The 19,900-nt window shown below is 42.9% G+C and overlaps 1 protein-coding gene, 1 long non-coding RNA gene and 1 pseudogene across 3 annotated transcripts in view; 2 read left to right on the top strand and 1 right to left on the bottom strand.

Annotated features, from left to right (window-relative positions):
- Positions 1–11,719, top strand: part of LOC147581169 (uncharacterized) — a 34,936-nt gene extending 23,217 nt beyond the window's left edge. The window contains exons 1-4 of one of the 2 annotated variants that reach the window (XR_015251493.1): positions 2,994–5,793; positions 6,235–6,319; positions 7,566–7,752; positions 11,051–11,719. This is a non-coding gene — a long non-coding RNA (uncharacterized LOC147581169). Of the gene's footprint in view, positions 1–2,993; positions 5,794–6,234; positions 6,320–7,565; positions 7,753–11,050 lie in introns of those variants that run through there. The other variant, XR_015251494.1, reaches the window with a different exon arrangement.
- Positions 212–2,355, bottom strand: CALHM6 (calcium homeostasis modulator family member 6). The gene is made up of 2 exons (XM_025925882.2): positions 1,404–2,355; positions 212–776 (listed from the first exon to the last, which is right to left on the bottom strand). Exons 1-2 carry the CDS (start codon positions 1,932–1,934, stop codon positions 354–356), a joined length of 954 nt encoding a protein of 317 aa, XP_025781667.1. The 5' UTR covers positions 1,935–2,355; the 3' UTR covers positions 212–353.
- A 3,885-nt stretch (positions 11,720–15,604) lies between the features above and the next one.
- On the top strand, positions 15,605–18,577 carry LOC112862669 (DNA repair nuclease/redox regulator APEX1 pseudogene; annotated as a pseudogene).
- Positions 18,578–19,900: the final 1,323 nt, after the last annotated feature.

The raw sequence follows: 19,900 nt of genomic DNA, 5'->3' as shown, positions 1-19,900 counted from the left end.
GATAACCTAACAGAAAGGTCAAAAGTTCAATCATTCTTCCGCGGTTTCTGCTACTGTCTCTGCTACTTAAAGTCTTTTATTTGACAACATTCTTATTCAGTGAAAAGGACCCTAAACCAGGGGTGTAAAACTTTTGATCTAGTTCCAGTTTGCCCCTTGGACAGAATCATTTGACTTTGCTTCCTTTTTCATAACTAATATAATGAATAGGTAAAGTTCTCAATTTTTTATTTGATTTAAAATTGTTTCCACAATTTGAAAAATCGAAAAAAAAAGTCATAAAAATACCAAAGTTTATTTTTTAAAAATGAAGCGATAACTCAAAAGAACTTGCCTCATATCCATTAATAAGGTCACAAGTCAGCAGTAGTGTGCATACCAGGTGTATCCACAAAGCCAAGAATGGGAATCACTGTATCTCCTTCTTTAGATTTGATGCTCTCACTCTTCTCTGTTCTATGAACATACTTGTGCAACATGCTATAGTACTGCTCCTTTGGATTGAAAGTATATAGTGATGAAATTTGCTGCCAGTCTCTAATGCTTGGGGTATTGTATTCCTTCGGATGTGAGCACTCAAAGAAACATTTGACATTCTCTTTGGCCAATTGTGTCGCATGCTCTGTGGCTTGACTCTTAAGGATCTGCTGCTCCTGTTCCAAATAGATTTTCCAAAATTTCAGCTGCAGAAAACTAACTGGAGATAGGCATCGGATGATAGATGTAAAAATCAAAAGGAAGATGATAACAACTGCGATTAGGATCCAGCCCAGCACCTGAGGAAAACACAACAAAACAGCAACTTAGTGACATTTTTTCGTAAAAAAAATTTTAAATCCTTACATAAAGGTTGAACTACTCACAGTTATGCTGATGAACAAGCAACCGTTTTAGGTCTTAGTCTCTTAAGAGAAAGAAGAGACAACCTCCCCAACGCTTCAACCACTTGACAGGTTATTTTCCAAGTCCCGTCGAGGGCCCAGGGAAAAGCCTACTTACTCGCCACTCGGCTAGAATTCAACACGTGGAATTTCGGCAAATCCAATGAAACAAGCATTCATTTTCAAGAGTCTCCGGGCTTTATATGCCCAGAAGCAGTGTGGGGCGGGGGCTTTAGAGCCAGGGAGGCCCATTTTATTGTAACAATTCTGCCTTCTTCCGGCCGGACAAACAACTCGATCTGGACTTGGTGAACTGGCTAAAAAGAGAGTAAGGCAGGACGGGAGCTGAACGGCCAGGCGCGGTATCCGGCACAGAGCAGGTGCCTTCCCTCCTTTTCGTTCGTTTTACTGAAATTGTCGCCGTTCCAGCTTGTCGCCCGGGGTCCCGTGTCTGGGGCGAGGGCACCGGCCCAGCCGGCCCCGCTCCCATCCTCCCAACCGCGTCCAGCGCCCGCGCCTCACCTGAGACTGGGCCTTGAGCTCCTTCAGGAGGTCCTGCGCGTCGGGCGCCCGGGCCTGGTGGCAGGGCGCCAGCGGCAGCTGGGCCTCGCAGGCGGCGTCGCGGCCCCGGCACAGCAGCCGCGCCAGTGGGGCGCTCCCGCTGGCCGCGCACTCGTAGAAGGCGCCCCCGAGCAGCGCCACGGCCACCCAGGTGAGCGGCGCGACGGCGGCGGTGGCGCTGAGCTGCACGCACACCAGGGCGGCCCGCAGCCGCGGCCCGCAGCCCCCCGGGCGGGCGCCGCGCGCGCAGCAGCCGGTCAGCAGGCGCCAGGTGCGCGCGCTCAGCACGTAGCCCAGCAGGAAGAGCGCCAGCGCGGGCACCAGCAGGAAGACCAGGCCGTACGGCAGGTTCCAGACGGCGCTGCAGGGGCACTGGAACACCGCGACGGAGAACAGGCGCTCCCCGCCCGCCGTCAGGAGCGTCACCAGGCCGTAGCCCAGCACGCGGGGATGCTGCAGGTGCAGGTTTAGCACCTCCTGAAACTTATCCATGGGCCTCGTGCCGTGGACGGGGTGCCCTGGACGGGGCCGGATGCTTCTGCCTCTTCACCGCCCTGCACTTTTGACTGCCCCGCGCTTGCAGTGGTTTGGGTGGACTGAGGTCTAGGGCTTCCCACTCTGCGAAGCAGCAGCTTCCGGACAGGGGGAAAGGGCCTCTCCGGGCTCCGAGAGCTTTCGCTTTCTTATTTCAGGCAGAGCAGCTGTGGCCAACACACACCTTTGACGTCCGCAGGACCCTGGTGACTTCTCTCTCGCAGGTCAGGAACCTGACTGAGGATAGACCCCATTCCATTGTTACCTTTGTTTCCCCCCAACTTACAAGAAACTAGGGGGCTTTCCTTGGCATCCTGATTCAATGCAGCTACCCAAATGAAAAGAATACATTGTATTTGGGCAGACAGGAAAACACTCCATCTTCCCTTATTGCAGCCACCCTACTTAGTTCCTAAGCCAACTCTAAGATCAAATGATTACGAAAAAACCTGGTCATTTACGGGAAACATTACTCAAGGACAAATTTTCTAGTTTCTCTTTCATAAGCGAAATCACCACAAAGCCCAGCTCAAGTTAGGGTACCTCCGTGATCTTCTGTTCCCCTCCTGTTCTCTTTCTGGACAGAATCACCAGCATAATTCACACGGACTTCTCCTCTCATCTCCCACAGGTCGTTAGACTGGATATATTGTATTGACTTCTGCCTCCTTTATCCCCCCAGGTATGTGCTAGCATTGTCAGTACTTTGACAAATGTCCAATTTTTACTCAGTGACCACCAAGGTGATCAGAGGTGGGTGGTGAGGCAGCGGAGACATGGTTATTCGGAAAACACTGATTGAACCCCCAAAATTCCAACTGCTGCCACATCCAACTAACAGGTTGTTTCCTCCACCTTTCTCAAAAAGCAGCATTGCTCTGACTCAAACTGTCACCATTTCGGTGAAATTGAGCCATTTTGGTGTGTGGCTGCAGAGTGAGGTGAGAGGTGCTTGAAAGAACATAGGCTTTGGAGTCGGGTGCATCGTGTCTGTGCGTGTATTTAATAAGTGCGCCCCTCTGAGACTCTGCATCCCCATTTGTAAAAGCAGAATAGTCCTCACTTTTCAAGATTGTTGAGACAAGTAAATTGAGTAGCATATGTAAAACACCTTTATATATAAGGTGTGCCCATTAAATGAATGTTTTTTTTATTTTTTTTAATGTTTATTTATTTTTGAGAGAGAGAGAGAGAGAGAGACAGAGCATGAGTGGGGGGAGGGTCAGGAAGAGAGGGAGACACAGAATCTGAAGCAGGCTCCAGGCTCTGAGCTGTCAGCACAGAGCCCATCGCGGGGCTCGAACTCATGAACTGTGAGATCATGACCTGAGCTGAAGTTGGACGCTTAACCTACTGAGCCACCCAGGCGCCCCGAATGAATGTTTAATGTGAGGGATTGCCTCTTATATCGCAACGCTGGGAAGAGACAACAAATAACTGTGTTGTACATGATTTAAGAATGCGTATTAATGCTCAGTTTTAGACCAAGGATTGTATTCAGTGAGTCGATGATCCTCTCTTGCCTTAGGAGAATTGCTGTGCCCTTTGAGGTCCACCTCACTACAAGGAGGGTATTTGGTTATGGAGTCTGGGTGGACAGGTCATAGTGAACTGGTTACTGTCAGCATCCGTCCACCAGGTTTGCCTTATTCACCTGGGAAGAGTAAGTAGGCTAAAGAACCATGTGGACTGTTAGAGCACGGAAAAGAAATGTATTATTCTTTTCTTAGTCCAGCTTGCCTTCTTAGCTACCTCCCAGTACTGGTGCCTGGCCCCAAATCACCATTCCCTAGCATTTTGATGAAAAGCTGTTCTCTCTGTGTGAGTCTTAAGAAGCTACCCCCAGATCAGAGTCTAAATTGTCATGCAGGACAGTTGGGGACCATTTCTCTGAGATTAAACCAGGTACTGCTGGGCTCCCTGTAAACTTGCAGCAAAAGTCCGTATTTGAGGCACATCGCTTCTTCTATGACTATCATCTCTTTATTCCTACATCTCAAAAAAAATTTTTTTTTCTCTCCCATTGTCCTTCAGGTGATTCTGCCCTTTTACTGCTAGACTCTTCTTCACTCCCACCACACGTCTCCTAAAGATGTTGCCCTCCCCCTTCTTGCTTTCCATATATCACCATGAACAAATTCTTCTATATACACCTTTATGCAGATGGCTTTACCCAAACTGTAAACCAAACTGTAACTGTAACCAAACTAAAATGTGCCCGCTCTGTCCTCTTGAGTGAGGTTTATTTTATTCTCCCACATTTCTCAAAACAAGGAGGAGGGTTGGCTGGCATTCTCCCATTACAATGTCCAAACCCAGGCTTTCCTGTCATCTTCTAATACTTTATTCTCCACTGAGAGTCAAGCTATTCAGCACAACTTCCTCCCCCACTTCACTCCTGCCACCTGTGCTCATTCCCTGCATTTATCAAGACTTTCGCATCTGGTGACAGCCTTCCTCGTCTCCCTAGCTCCTGTTATTTAGTCAAGGATTTGGTTTCATATCTTTTTAGTTATGGAAACTTTCATTTTGCCAGTCCCCTATCCGTCTAATTTGTTTATTAACAGTTTATTTGTTCATTTGTTCATTCAGTCGCTCATCTAAAAGGTGTAATAAGCCCCCATGATATGATAGGAACTTAATAAAAGTGCCTGGTATTATTGGGTACCACAAGGAATAACACAAATAGATACCCTCCTTTCATTGAGCTTATATTAGTGAGGAGATAGATAGAGGAGGCAAGTCTCAAGGGTATGCAAATAATTAAAATGGAATCATGTAGTAGAGAGTCTCCTGAAAAAGCCTTTGTAAGGGGAGGACATTTAAGGGTCCATCTGAATGACCAAGGCTCTGGGGTTCAAGGTATCTTGGCATTCTGTGGTTGGAAAGAAAGCCAGAGTGATGGGACATTAAAGGTGAAAAGGAAGTTGGCACATTTTGAGGGCAGAGGTGCAGGTGAATGGTTGGGTTTAGGGGCTTTATAGACCAGAGTATGTGGTTGAGAACCCTGCCCCTGAACCTCATTACAGACTGAGCGGCTTCCTGACCGATTATCCTATCAGCTTGTGTCTCCAAACACGACCTCCTGGGGTTGCCACCACCGTACTCCCCAACTCTGCACTTATTACAGGTTACCGTAATTGTGAGTCTGGGTTCTGCCTGCCAGTCTGAATTTTCTCCCAGAACCAGCAGGTGAGTCTAGTACCCTGATATCTATCCCTGCCATCTCTGGAGCAGCGGGTGGTTCTAGTTCTGAGTCTATTGAAGATGGTTCAGCCCTTTATACCCAGCTCCGTTTGGAGAAAATATTGCTGAGAAGTTCAGTGTTTAGTGGAAATAGAGTAACATCCTAATGGTGTGGAGAGGATTCAAGAATTTTCTCTTGAGAGTAGACTAAATAATATTTGAAAGACCTTTACACTTTGGGAAATCTGTAATTTAACACCAATTTACTTTAGCTTTTAAAAAATGCACGAGAGATTCTCATGGTAAGCATGTTGGAAAACCAATCGTTATGGGGTTTGTTTTGTCTTGTTTTAACTGTAATACTTTCTTTCTCAGCACTTTCATTACCACTGTCAGGAATGGGTTTCAGAAACCACAAAAAATTTCATGGAAGAGACAGGAAAAGAAACTCTTGAAAGAATTTCACACTGAATGGAAAAGTTCCTTCTAGTCGTCTTCGAGTGAGCTAGTTCTCAAACATTATTCTCTGTAGTCTTCCTGAGAACTCAGACTACTGGTATGACCCTGCTTGGAATATGACTGCTGGATTCTAGCAATGTGTTGATCCCGGCCCCAAGACCCGCCCACGAAAGTAAAGTCAAATCAAAATTTGTCTATATTTTAAGTATCCACCATGTACAAGACAAAACTTTAGATGCCAAAAATAACACGTAAATTTAGAAAAATCTGACAATCTTAGAGAGTACCTTTCTGTGTGCTGTAATTTATGGATTTATTATTTATGTTGTGTATTTGAAAATCTTAACCTGATATTATCTGAAGATTTTTGAATGTTTATAAAAGTTCTTCCAGTGGAAGTTTAAAGCCAAAGGAGGGAAAGATCATACCCTTCCCCAGGCACAGGATGTCGCTTGTTAAATGGCAATCCCATGACGGTTCAAGTAACCTTTTTACGGATTATTTTCTCTTTTTCTTAGCATGAATTTTCTAAACCTGTCACAAAATTTTAAGTATTCACTGATTCACACACTAAGAATACTTTTTTTTTTTTTTTTTTTTTTTTTTACAAAAGATGATTATTTTAACCCTGAGGACCTAGATGTGGCCAGTCTTTGCCGGGACCACTGTTGTCATCATCATCGTCACCATCTAACACCGTAAGTCTATTAAAGGTTGTAGTTTTCCCGCCGTGGTTCTTAGAACCTATGTCTATTAAGGATTTTGGTAAATTAAATTATGTTTTTCCCTCGACTCAAATTTTTTCACAGGTGATTTTACTGTGTGCTAGAGTTTCATGGTCAATGGCCACTTACTTACACTTTGCTTCATCCCGAGCCTCAGTTCCCCTGCCATGCCGATTTGGTTTACCAGTTTGCGAACTATGATGAAAGGTTTGGATTTCCAAAGATAATAATGGTGAATCGCAAATAAGATTAAAGGACAAGAATAAAGAAGAAAAGTAATTTAATAGGAGGAAATTTGGGTTTCTTCAAATTATAAATAACATTATCGCAAAGTCTCAAAAAAATTTACGTTAATGGAGAACTTAAAAAGTGTTGTGGAAGGTCTTTCCTAAAAGAATATATCACATGAGGGGCACCTGGCTGGCTCAATTGGTAGAGCATGCTACTCTTGATCTGAGGGTCATGAGTTTAAGCCCCACATTGGGTATAGAGATTACTTAAAAATAATAAGATAGAGAAGATAAAAAATAAGTCACATGAAATACGCCACATATTGAAAACACTCACATCTATGCGAATGGAATACAAAGTAAGTACACATGATTGAGGTAGATCTGTATGTGCTAGTATGGTGAAAAGGCAGAGCTGACATGTTAATTGGAAAAGGTAAACCAAAATTCTGCCTGTCATACATTTGTGCAAAAAAAGGAAAGAAAAAGAAAATGTATATATGTCCCTTGCAGATGTGTACGCTATTCTGCAAGATTAAAAAATACTGTCAAGGGATGCCTTGATGCCTCAGTTGGTTAAACATCTGACTGGGGCTCAGGTCATGATCTCACGGCTCGTGGGTTTAAGCCGCACATGGGGCTCTGGGCGATCAGCACAGAGCTCACTTCAGACCCTCTGTCCCCCTCTCTCTCTGTCCCTCCCCACATCTCTCTCTCTCTCTCTCTCTCAAAAATAAATAAACATTAAAAAAATACTGTCAAATGTTTATCTCTGAGAAGTAACGGAGAGGGTTGGGAATGAATGCAGGGAGAGAGATTGGTTGTATATCTTTCTTCACTGTTTGCCTTCTAAAAACATGCATATGTTTCTTCTACAATTAAAAAACACTAACATGAAATGTCTTGATCTAATGGAGAATCTCTGAGGAACAAGTCTGGAAAGAGGCTTTTTCACAGGCTCTTCTTTGTCCTTCCTTCTCTGTACACAGGGCTTTTATCAAGGGTTGCTCCCTGAGCCTGGATGCCAATCATTCACCTCTCCATGGCAAAAGTAATAAATCATAGCGAGAAACTGACTGCTTTTGAAGAATATAGAAGATAAAGAAACTGAGTGTTTGAGAACTGGAAGGTGGCAAAAAGCAGCAGGAGGCGAAGAGGAAAAGATCAAGTGGAAAGGTTGGAATTGGGTGACATTTGTCCAAATTCTGAGGGAAACAAGATGGAAAGACCCATCTGTCTCCTTCAGAGAGGGCTTCAGCTCTACTCTGTAGAGTCTCCTATGTATCCATTACTGTCACAGAAACAAGGCAGAGAGGAAAGCCAGGTGGTAAAGAAAGGAGGTGTTTAGATTGTGGAGCTTTTGAAGGGCAATAGGGAGTTCAGCTTCCAGCAGTTTAGAAACCACTATTGCTTCTTTTAAATGTTGATCCAGACAAGTTTTTCCTGGGTTTCCAAGAGCTACCTGTTTTGCTCTAGCTTCCTTAAAAACCATGTATGTACGGGGGAGAATCCAGAAAACCAATAGTGTTTGGTGAGTTAAGATATTGTTTAATGGAGGCTGGGAACTGCTGCTAACTGAGCAACAGATTTAAGGAAAGAGAAGTGATTCCTAGTAAAAAGAATTCCAATTTATCCCAGGATCTCTTTCCTGGGGGGCTATTACCAAGTTGCAAGAACAGTAAGAAAAGAAATACCATTAAAGCACTACTCTCTTTCCATGGAAGGAGGAGGAAGTTGGGGCAGATATTAGAAAGCACTCTGGGAATTCATTACTGAATTGAAATGGCTTCTCATCTGTACACACTGACAGATAATCTTCAGGGATACTAGAAAACCAGGTTGGAGGGACACCACTGTCTTCTAGATGGAGTCTTGGCTTCTTCCCAGGAACCCCACACTCTCCTTGCTCCAGCTCTGGGAGCTGCATACTCTGCTCCTTTAGGAAGCAACTCTCTCCTCTTTAGGGATTGCTTTTCAATGATGAACATATAGATCATCTTCTCTGTGTCTACATTCTTCTACTAGGCAGCATTTGCATCTTGGGAAAGTTTGGGTAATACCATAATATCCTGTCTCCAAGACATTTTCTGTTCCTTCGTCCTGTTCATTATAGACAGTGATGTGATCAGAATATGTCCCCCAAAATTCATACATTGAAACCCTAACCCCCAAAAGTGATGGTATTAGTAAGTAGGGCCATTCTGAGGTGTTTAAGTCATGAGAGTTTTTAAGAGTAGGATTAGTGCTCTTATAAAAGAGGCTCCAGAAAGATCCCTAGCTCCTGGGGGGTGGGGATCTCCCAATAGCCGTTAAATACTTCAGTGACTTCTTGTGGTCCACTTTACTGTACGGGAACAAGTACATGTAATCTTTCCATTTGCCAGAAGGGAAGGAATGATCATCAGTTCTACTATAGGCTACTCTTTTGTTTCACTCCTCTTCCCACTCCAGAACTCACAAACCTTCTTTCCACCCCTTCTAACCGCCCCCGCCCCCCCCCCCCCCCGCCACAATAAAAACACAAAGAACAAAAAAGCAGAAGTCCAAACATGGAGCTCACAGTCCAGAGTTTGGGTAGTGCATGGTAGTCTCTACATTAGGTCTTCATGTGGCCCTTCTTGGGCTGCAGACCCATGAACTCACAGTAATAGATTAATCTGTCCCTCCACAGACAACGTAGAGTGGAGGAATAGGGCCAGAACAACCACAAGAAATACTCCATTCTGAAAGGGAAAAATGGAAGCCAGAAGCAGGCACTGATTGACCTCTTATGTTTCTGGGCAAATACCAGAAAGGCCTCTACCCAAAACAAGGCTGTTGAAAAATGTTCCTTGACTCTCGACTCTACCCTCTGGAGAGTCTTCTTATGTTACTGTCCTTGGCCACATACTCAAGGAGTATATGCTCTTCTGGGAGCAGACTAGTGTTCTTAGTTCATGTGCTACTTGTACAATGTTGGAAGACCACAAGTCCAGTTGGGTTTTTGATTCCTTTGACTGTAAATGTCTCCCCAGATTTTTTAGTAAGCTTCTTGTCTCTGATTTCAGTAAAATATATTTGCCAATACTGTTACTCACAGTTCTTTTCAAAACATAGTTCTCAGATATACTATATGCTTTTGCTTTCTTGCCCCATTCTCTCTCTTCTTCCCTCTGCCCCCACTAATTTGTACATACCTGTCTTTTTCTCTTGCCAGTACAGGTACTCTGAGTAAACATGAGACTATAGTTTTCTGTGGGAAAGCTACACCTTTATTTTGATCTTTCTGTGGCTCTTTGCCAATTGAATACCTTAATTTTATCTTTGCGCCAAAGTTCTGAACTTACTGAGAGGTATTGCCAATAGGTGTAGAAGCCACACTTAATTTGGCCTTTCCATGAGTTTATTTTAATGGACTTGGTCTTCCAAGGCTTCCCCAAATTCTCTCTTTGAGTTTGGCGTCTAAAACCTGTCAGGTTTTCCGGTTTTGCAAGTCCTCATTTTTCTGAAATATTTCTATTCCTTGTTATTTCTTCTTACAAATCAACCAGTTCTTTCTTAAGGTCATAAAGTCTTGCCAAAATGTAGCCAGCAGCAATCAACACACACTAGAAACATTGTTTTCTAATTTTTTCTCCTAGAGCCACATTTTCTTTAGCTATATATATATATATATATATATATATATATATATATATATACACATATATATATAAAATCTTTCCAAATTAATGCAGAAGTTCATTTTATCAGCAACCAAATAAGAACTGTGGCCTCACTGGCCTCCATTATCAGCTTCTATGCTGTTCACCACTGGCTTGCTAAACTAACACCACAAATTTTAGGAAGGGAAGTGAAACTTTTTCAAGCAATCTAACAATAAGACATAGAAAAAGTTATTTCCTTTTGGTTGTTGTCTACAGCTGAAGTAAAAAAGAAAAATGCCTCCCTTATTTCATCCTCTTCTGTTTGGGTTTGGGAATGACAGGGGAACAATGGGGCAGATAGTGAGGACGATGACAAATGATTTTTATCATGGAAGTGCCCCACGTCAAATACCAATATTTGGTCCAAACTGGTCATAAGGCTCCACCAAACTGCAAGGGAAAGGGGGAGTGTGGTCCTCTCCTGTGCCTTAAAGGTGAACAGAACTGCACAAACATGAATGTGTGAGGTCTACCGTGCGTTACACGATCAGTTTTTCTAAATTCCCCCATCCACCCCTGAATCTTTTTAAGCCTCCTATTTGTTTTCTTATTACATATGACAGTTTTATCATCTTTTATTTGCTGCTTACGATTTTTTCCATCTCCCCAACTAGATTATAGGTTTCGTGACGGCAAGATCTAACTCCTCTTTGGTTACACAAGTCTTAGCACAGTACCCAGGACATTATAGGTGTTCAAAAATATCTGTGGGTATAAGGAGTGAATCAATGGATGAATGAACGAATGAATGGGAAGCAGACTTGGATTTTTCTCTTCTCTTACTGCAGAGTCACCACCATGTGTACTTTGCTCAGCTCGGAACTTGAACCCTTCTACAGAGATCACGTCTGTCTGAGCCTCTTGAATCGCCAACCTTGTGATAAACAATAGATGAATGTATCCAGGGAGAAACAGGGCAACACCAAGGAGACAACAGGGCCATAGGACAGGTTCCAGGTACAGCTGAAGGGCCATCTGGACACCCACTCCCACCCACTTTCGTCAGAGTCACCAAGCACAGTGGGGGGTCGGGGTGGAGCCACAGGTGCTGACAGAGTAGTGACTCCCCCACAACTTCCTCCTTCCTGCCCAGCTCAGCCTGTTTACTCAGCAGACTTGTCTGTAAAGCTCTCATCTTCCCCACAACAGGCCCCATTCCTCCACCACCTTCCCATACCACACATAGCTGTATTTCTTAAGGGAGGGATTTTTCTTTTTACGTTAGCTGTAGACAGCAACCAAAGGTAAATAACAATTTGTCTATATTTTATTATTCGATTCCTTAAAGAGGTTTCACTTCCTTTCTTGGGAGCAATGAGCCAAGCATGAATAGGTTTTGTGGACACTAAGTCTCAAGTTTGACTGTGACTCCACTTTGGCACTCTACCTGACCTTCTCCGGTAGTGCCGGGCACCTGCCTTACCTTATTAAGTTAATTAAAGTTTGGCTACTAATGACACTCTTCTGGTTCTCCTCCTAACTTGGTGGCTGTCCATCTAAGTGTCCTTCCCAGGCTCCTCCTCCAATCATTAATATTGGTAGTCACTAGAATTCAATCCTTTCCACATACACTTCCCGAATAATCTCCTTTTGGTGCACCACTAGCTAGATGTGTGACCTTGGGCAAGTTATTGGCCTCTGTGTGCCTCAGTTCTTTCATCTGTGAAATGAAAATAATAATATTATGTGCCTCCTTGGGTTGTTGTGAAGATTACATGGGTTGATATAAGTAACATTCTTTTTTTGAATTTTACTAAGTTTTTAATTTTAATTCCAGTGTAGTTAACATACAGTGTTCTATTAGTTTCAGTTGTATGACACAGTAATTCAGTAATTCTATACACTACTCAATACTTATCATGATAAGGGTACTCTTAATCCTCATCACCTATTTCACTCATCTCCCCACCCACCTCCCATCTGGTAACCATCTGTTTGTTCCCTATAGTTAAGGGTCTGTTTCCTGGGGTACCTGGGTGGCTCAGTTGATTAAGTGTCTCACTCTTGGTTTTAGCTCAGGTCATAATCTCATGACTCGCGAATTCAAGTCCCACATCGGGCTCTGCGCTGACAGCACAGAGCCTGCTTGGGATTCTCTGTCTCCCTCTCTCTCTGCCCCTCCTACCCCCTCTCACACTCTCTCTCTGTCTCAAAAATAAACATTTTTTTTATTTCTTTTTTTTTTTTTTTTTTTTTTTTTTTCAACGTTTTTATTTATTTTTGGGACAGAGAGAGACAGAGCATGAATGGGGGAGGGGCAGAGAGAGAGGGAGACACAGAATCGGAAACAGGCTCCAGGCTCCGAGCCATCAGCCCAGAGCCTGACGCGGGGCTCGAACTCACGGACCGTGAGATCGTGACCTGGCTGAAGTCGGACGCTTAACCGACTGCGCCACCCAGGCGCCCCATCAAAAATAAACATTTTTTAAAAACTGAGTCTGTTTCTCGGTTTGTCTCTCTCCCTTTTTCCTTTGTTCATTTGTTTTGTTTCTTAAATTTCATGAGTGAAATCATAGGGTATTTGTCTTCCTCTGACTGACTTATTTCTCTTAGTATAATACTCTTTAACTCCATCCATGTCATTGCAAATGGCAAGTTTTCATTCTTTTTTTTTTATGGCTGAATAATATATGTTCTATTGTATATAAATATATCACCTCTTCTTTATCCATTCATCTATCAGTGGACACTCAGGCCACTTCCATAATTTGGTTATGGTAAATAATGCTACAATAAACATAGGGGTGTATGTATCCTTTCAAATTAGGTTTTCATATTCTTTGGGTAAATACTTAGTAGCGTGATTACTGGATCATAGTGTAGTCCTATTTTTAAATTTTTGAGGAAACTCCATACTGTTTTCCACAGTGGCTGTACCAGTTTGTATTCCCACCAACGTGTACAAGGGTTTCTTTTCCTCCACATCCTCCCCAACACTTGTTGTTTCTTGAGACACATGTAACGTTCTCAGACTAGTGCCAGCCACGTGGTAAATGCTCAGAACGTGCTGTCAATTACTCGTTACTCTCTTTTCCCATGGCTCTGACAACCAACTGTATGTCACCATTGCCAAATCCCCATCTCCAGTCCTTCCCTTTCCTAAGTTCTCTATGGGTATTTCTGATTTCCTATAGCAGACATTTTTGCTTATGTCCAGCAATCATCTCAAACCCAAAATAGAACTCATTTTCCCCCAAAACTTACTTTTCCTCCAGAATTCTGATGTCACTTAAGGATATCAGTCTTTCAAGCTGGAAAACCGAGGGTCACCTGTGAGTGCCACCCCATTTCCTGTGCAGCTCGGTGCTGCCCCAGGACCGTCCCTCATATTGGACCTCTTCTCCACCCTCACTGAAAGTGGACCGGGCCCTTATTCCCTCACTCCACTCTAGCTGATGCCACACGGTCCTATCAGACAGAGTTAACTTCCTGAAAGAAATCTGATTTTAGGCTGGAGAAACTGTTGTGCACATGTGAAAAGCTCAAAGTACAAAAGCTCATAGCAGTATTGTTTGTATTAGGAAAAAACTGGTTTAAAAAATGTCAATAAGTATCCAACAGCGTCACACAGGAGAAATTGCAAAATATTCGAACAGGAGAATGCTATGCAGCAGCGTAAATAAACGCTGACACAGCGACAACCAACAAGGATGCATGTTAAAAACATTATGTTGTTGGGCTGTCTGCGTGGCTCAGTCAGTCAGTTAAACATCTGAGTTCGGTTCAGGTCATGATCTCGCAGATCGTGAGTTCAAACCCCATGTCCGCCTCTGTGCTGACAGCTCAGAGCCTGGAGACTGCTTCAGGTTCTGTGTCTCCCTCTCTCTCTGCCCCTCCTCCCCCCTCTCAAGAAGTAAATATTAACAAAAAAATATTTTTAAAAAAACATTATGTTGAGCAAGAAAAATCAAACACAAAGAAAAATTTAAGTATGACTCCATTTATAAAAAGTTCACAGTTAAAATGAAATTTTATTTTCTGAGGATGTTTATAAAAGTCATGAAACAGTAAAGAAAAAGAAAGTGTTGAGGAAGAATCACAGACACAGTGATTACTGTCTTTGGGGCTTGAATGGGATTATGACTGGGATAGAAAGAAGGGGGAGTGTTCACAAAGTTATATTTCTATACCAGGGTGAGGGGCACAGAAGTATTTGCTTTATAACTATGCTTTATACAGTATATTTGTTTTACTAGTTTTCTGACTGTGGCTTATGTTTCTTAACTTATCAGGCAGAAAAAGAAACAAATACAGTCACATTATTTTCTGGTTGAATATCCTCAATATTCCCATTGTCAAGAGGACAAGTTCTGTATTCCCAGCTATATGGAATCTCTTCCCAGTCGTGCTCCAGACACCTCTGTCCCCTCCATCCCGTGCACCCCAGTTTCCCACAGCGCTGCCCCCTACATTACCTGTACTGACTTATCACAGCGTTCCTCAGTTGTGTGTCTTTTCATTAGCTCTGCTTGCTGCTTGGGATGCCGTTTCTCTGTTCTTCACCTGGCAAACTACTCTCCTCCTTTAATACTTCGTCCAATGTCATGTTTTCATTGAGGCTATCCTTAAAACCCCCAAGTGGAGTTAGTAGTTCTGTTTCCTTGCTCCACACTATTAAATAAATAAATAAATAAATAAATAAATAAATAAGTCTGCAACAGTCCTTATGGTGCCTACTGCAGCAATCCTTTCCAGAATTCTGTCTCCCCTACTAATCTGGGAGCTCCCAGAGGGCCAGGGCCTCTTCGTATTCATCACTGTGTCACTGAGCAAAGCCAGTCGTTGCCTGTCCAGCGCTCTTCTCACTCCTGAGGGAGCTCTCACCACACCACATATTAGCTGCCTCTCTTTACTTGGCTGTCTCCATTGATCATACAATTTTTGTGAGAATTGAAGTGAGATAGTGGAAAGAACCCAGCACAGTACTTAGGTCATTTTGGTTTTACAGTTAGATTTTATAAAAGATTTTTTTTAGCAGTGGTGACTCCGAAATGTGCTAGAGGGCGCTAGTTCACTGCCATAATAGGCTCTTAGGCTCTATGGGGTGTTAACGTTTGACTTGATCATCTAACAGAGAATCAAAGACAGTTTAGTAAACAAATTATCAGCCATCTTTATTCAGGGAAATAAATGAATACAGTTCAAAAATTTAAGTCTGCAACTTGCTTGAAATTATTTGGGGGAAGAACAATCCAACAGCTGGATTGATGGCATCATAAACTTGTTTTCATCCCTGTTTTGTTTATTCTCCCCAACCAAGAGTTGGTCTAACTTACAGTTGGAAATGTCAAAGCAGGCAATGTTGATTTTGGTGACGCCTTCACCTGCACCAAAGTGAAGAAATGCCAAGCAAGGTAACTCCTTAACTGTGAAATGAAAGGATTGGACTAGATCATCTGCAGAGTCCCCTTCAACTCTAACATTTTGTAATCCACAATTCTGGTTCTGGAAGGAAACAGGCATGATCTCCAGAAATTACAAACATTCAACCAAAAAGTGCCAAAATTCAATCAAAAGTGAAAAAATAAATAATTCTTTAAATCTTCCAAAACAGGAAGATAAAACAAAACAAAACAAAAAACAGTTTCATTCTTTCCTTCCATTGAACGCTGGGGTTTAAAAAGCAGTGTGAGCATCCCCAAAGGCAAGGGAATTAAAAGCAAAAATGAATTACTGGGACCTTATGAAGATAAAAAGCTTCTGCACAGCAAAGGAAACAAACAACAAAACTAAAAGGCAACCAATGGAATGGGAAAAGATATTTGCAAATGACATATCGGACAAAGGGCTAGTATCCAAAATCTATAAAGAGCTCACCAAACTCCACACCCGAAAAACAAATAACCCAGTGAAGAAATGGGCAGAAAACATGAATAGACACTTCTCTAAAGAAGACATCCAGATGGCCAACAGGCACATGAAAAGATGCTCAACGTTGCTCCTCATCAGGGAAATACAAATCAAAACCACACTCAGATATCACCTCACGCCAGTCAGAGTGGCCAAAATGAACAAATCAGGAGACTATAGACGCTGGAGAGGATGTGGAGAAACGGGAACCCTCTTGCACTATTGGTGGGAATGAAAACTGGTGCAGCCGCTCTGGAAACAGCGTGGAGGTTCCTCAAAAAATTAAAAATAGACCTACCCTATGACCCAGCAATAGCACTGCTAGGAATTTACACAAGGGATACAGGAGTACTGATGCATAGGGGCACTTGTACCCCAATGTTTATAGCAACACTCTCAACAATAGCCAAATTGTGGAAAGAGCCTAAATGTCCATCAACTGATGAATGGATAAAGAAATTGTGGTTTATATACACAATGGAGTACTACACGGCAATGAGAAAGAACGAAATAGGGCCCTTTGTAGCAACGTGGATGGAACTGGAGAGTGTGATGCTAAGTGAAATAAGCCATATAGAGAAAGACAGATACCATATGTTTTCACTCTTATGTGGATCCTGAGAAACTTAACATAAACCCATGGCGGAGGGGAAGGAAAAAAAAAAAAAAGAGGTTAGAGCAGGAGAGAGCCAAAGCATAAGAGACTCTTAACAACTGAGAACAAACTGAGGGTTGATGGGGGGTGGGAGGGACGGGAGGGTGGGTGATGGGTATTGAGGAGGGCACCTTTTGGGATGAGCACTGGGTGTTGTATGGAAACCAATTTGACAATAAATTTTGTATATTGAAAAAAATTTTTAAAAAAAATTAAAAATTAAAAAAAATAAAAAGCAGTGTGAGTAACAAGTGATTGGCTGTCTCAAAGATGTATTGATTGTGAAGTATTTTCTAGCTTCTTTTATATCTCCACACCTGTTAATAATTATTTCAGACAAATATTTGTCTTTAAGAGAGGGAGATGAGGTAGACTTCTTTTATATAAAGTATTAGCCAGCCAATATAAGCCAGCATTATAGTTTTACAATGACTTCATTCATTTCAAACAACCTGAAAAACCCACAAACATTTATGAGTAAGAGCAAAATCCAGATAACAATATTAAGGGATGAATATGAAGAAATCAGTAAATAATTTGTTTTTATGTTTATGAAGCATTGCTACTTCATAAGAATCAAAGTGACTCGCAGTTTGGGTGTAAGATGAGACCAGAAACAAAAAGCAGAAGTCTGATTTTGCACTGATGATATATCTGATGCCCTGTGTAAGCCGTGCTGCAGAATCTTAAACTACGACAAATAGTTGTAATTTCTAGAATATGGGGTTGTCGTTTAGAGGACAAGCCAGGCTGGGACCCGAGAAGGTAACGGGGTAAAAATACTGCTCTGGTGGGCAGCGAGGTGCAGGTTCAGAAGCGCATTCATTACAGTGTTGCTGAAGCATGGGGAAAATCGAACTGTGGCAGAAGATGAGAAAGAGCCCAAGACTGAGCCAGAAGTCAAGAAGAGTAAGGCAGGAGCAAAGGAAAATGGAAAAAAGGCAGCAGGAGAGGGGGAGTCCTGTACGAGGACCCCCATCCCCACAGATGGGAAAACCTTGCCCAGTGGCAAATCGGACACGTTCAAGATCTGCACCTGGAATGTGGGTGGGCTTCAAGTCTGGATTAAGAAGAAAGGTTGAGACTGGGTAAAGGAAGAAGCCCCAGATATCCTGTGCCTCCACCAGACCAAATATTCAGAGAACAAACTACCAGCTGAACTTCAAGAGCTGCCTGAGCTATCCCATCAGTACTGGTCAGCAGCGTGAGACAAGGAAGGTACGGTGGCGTGGTCCTGCCCTCCCACCAGTGCCCACTCAAAGTCTCCAAGGGCATTGGTGAGGAGGACCATGATCAGGAAGGCTGAGTGACTGGCTGAATTGGACACCTCTGTGCTGGTAACAGCCTAGGGACCTAACCCAGGCAAGGTCTAATGCATCTGGAGTACCAGCCACACAGGGGGGAAGCCTTTCACAACTTCCTGAAGGGCTTGGCTGCCCGTGAGCCCCTTGGGCTATGTGCGGCCTCACTGTGGCTCAGGAAGAAATGGGCCTTTAAAACCCCAAGAGAAACAAAAAGAATGCTGGCTTCTCTCCCCAAGAGCATCAAGACTTTGGGGGAATTGCTACAGGCCGTACCACTGACTGACAGTTTGGGGCACCTCTGGACCTACATGATGAATGCCTACCAAAGTGTTGGTTGGCAATCTTGATTACATTTTTTGTTGTGTCACTCTCTGTTACCTTGCACTGTGTGACAGCAAGTTCTGTTCCACAATCCTGGGTGACCAGTGTCCCATCACCCTATACCTAGCACTTTGACACCTTCCCTAAATTAAGCCTGGGAAGTAAGTTCCCCAAGCTAGCCTTAAAACTTAACACCCATCCCCAACTTCTTTAAAAACTGCTCTCTGAAGAGGGGTGCCTGTGTGGATCAGTAGGTTAAGCACTGGGCTCTTGATTTCCACTCAGGTCATGATCTCCTAGTTTGTGAGGTTTAGCCCCTTGTGGGGCTCTGTGCTGACAGTGGGAAGCCTGCTTGGGATTCTCTCTCGTGCACATACTCTCTCTCTCTCTCTCTCTCTCTCTAAATAAACTTAAAAAAAAAAAAAAAACCCCGCTCTCTGGAGAAATCTGCACTGTATTTCCCTTCTAAAAATGTGAATCCTTCAACCAGGCTCTTAGTGATACTCAGGTTTCCTTTAAACCCAAAATTTCTCTCTATTTTGGTGGGTTTTTTCTCCTTCTCCTTCTCCTTTTCTCCTCACCCTCCTCCTCCTCCTTCTTCTTCTCCTTCTCCTCCTCCTCCTTCTCCTTCCCTTCCTCTCCCTTCTCCTTCTCCTCCTTCTCCTCCTCCTCCTCCTTCTTCTTTTTGCATTAAACAAAAGCTACTGATGACTTCCTCTGAACTGTCCACTTGAAAATAAAGAGCCATAGTTTAAAAAAATAAGTAAATAAAATACGGGGGTGTCTTTTAGTCTTTTTTTAATGTTTATTTATTTTTGAGAGAGAGCAAGCAGTGGAGGGACAGAGAGAGGGGGAGACAGAGGATCCAAAATGGGCTCTGCGCTGACAGCAGAGAGCCCAGTGTGGGGGCTCAAACTCTAGAACCTGTGAGATCATGACCTGAGCTGAAGTCACTTAACCTACTGAGCCATCCAGGTGCCCCAAGTCTATCTTATTTTTTAAAGTCTACTTTGACAAAAAAAAAAAAAAAAAAAAAAAAACCCACCCTTTTGTTGCTGTTTTCAGTTTCACAAGATTAAAGGTAGAAACTGCAGTGACACTTTAGTAGTTTTCACATGATTATGCTCATAACTCAATTAATAGTTTAAATTGTTACAATGAGGCATTTTGAGCATTTCAAGTATTAGAAGCAAATATTAAAATATTGTTTTACCTTTTTGATTTATTTTGAGAGAGAGAGACAGAGAGAGAGGGAGGGGGAGAGAGAGAGAGAGAGAGAGAGAGAGAGAGAGAGAGAGAGAGAATCCCAAGTAGGCTCCTCACTGTCAGCACAGAGCCCCATGTGGGGCCTGAACTCACGAACCACACAAGATCATGACCTGAGACAAAATCAAGAGTTGCCATTTAAATGATGAGCCACCCAGGTGCCCCAAAACATTGTTGTATTTTGAGGTTCATAAAATAGTCCATAATGATTTCTGTGCATCTCTAGTCCCATTTCTTAACTT

This window comes from Puma concolor, chromosome B2 (genome assembly GCF_028749965.1).
Source record: "Puma concolor isolate L17-30 chromosome B2, mPumCon1.1.hap2, whole genome shotgun sequence".
In the NCBI taxonomy this organism is placed as follows: domain Eukaryota; kingdom Metazoa; phylum Chordata; class Mammalia; order Carnivora; family Felidae; genus Puma; species Puma concolor.
Note: the sequence above shows the minus strand (reverse complement) of the source record. Positions and strands in the feature narration are given on the sequence as shown.

Excerpts from the sequence above, each read along its gene's own strand:
- CALHM6 (XM_025925882.2), bottom strand. The coding sequence starts at position 1,934 with ATGGATAAGTTTCAGGAGGTGCTAAACCTGCACCTGCAGCATCCCCGC. Across the intron at positions 777-1,403 it reads AGCTCAAGGCCCAGTCTCAG|GTGCTGGGCTGGATCCTAAT; the intron begins GTGAGGCGCGGG and ends TGTTTTCCTCAG.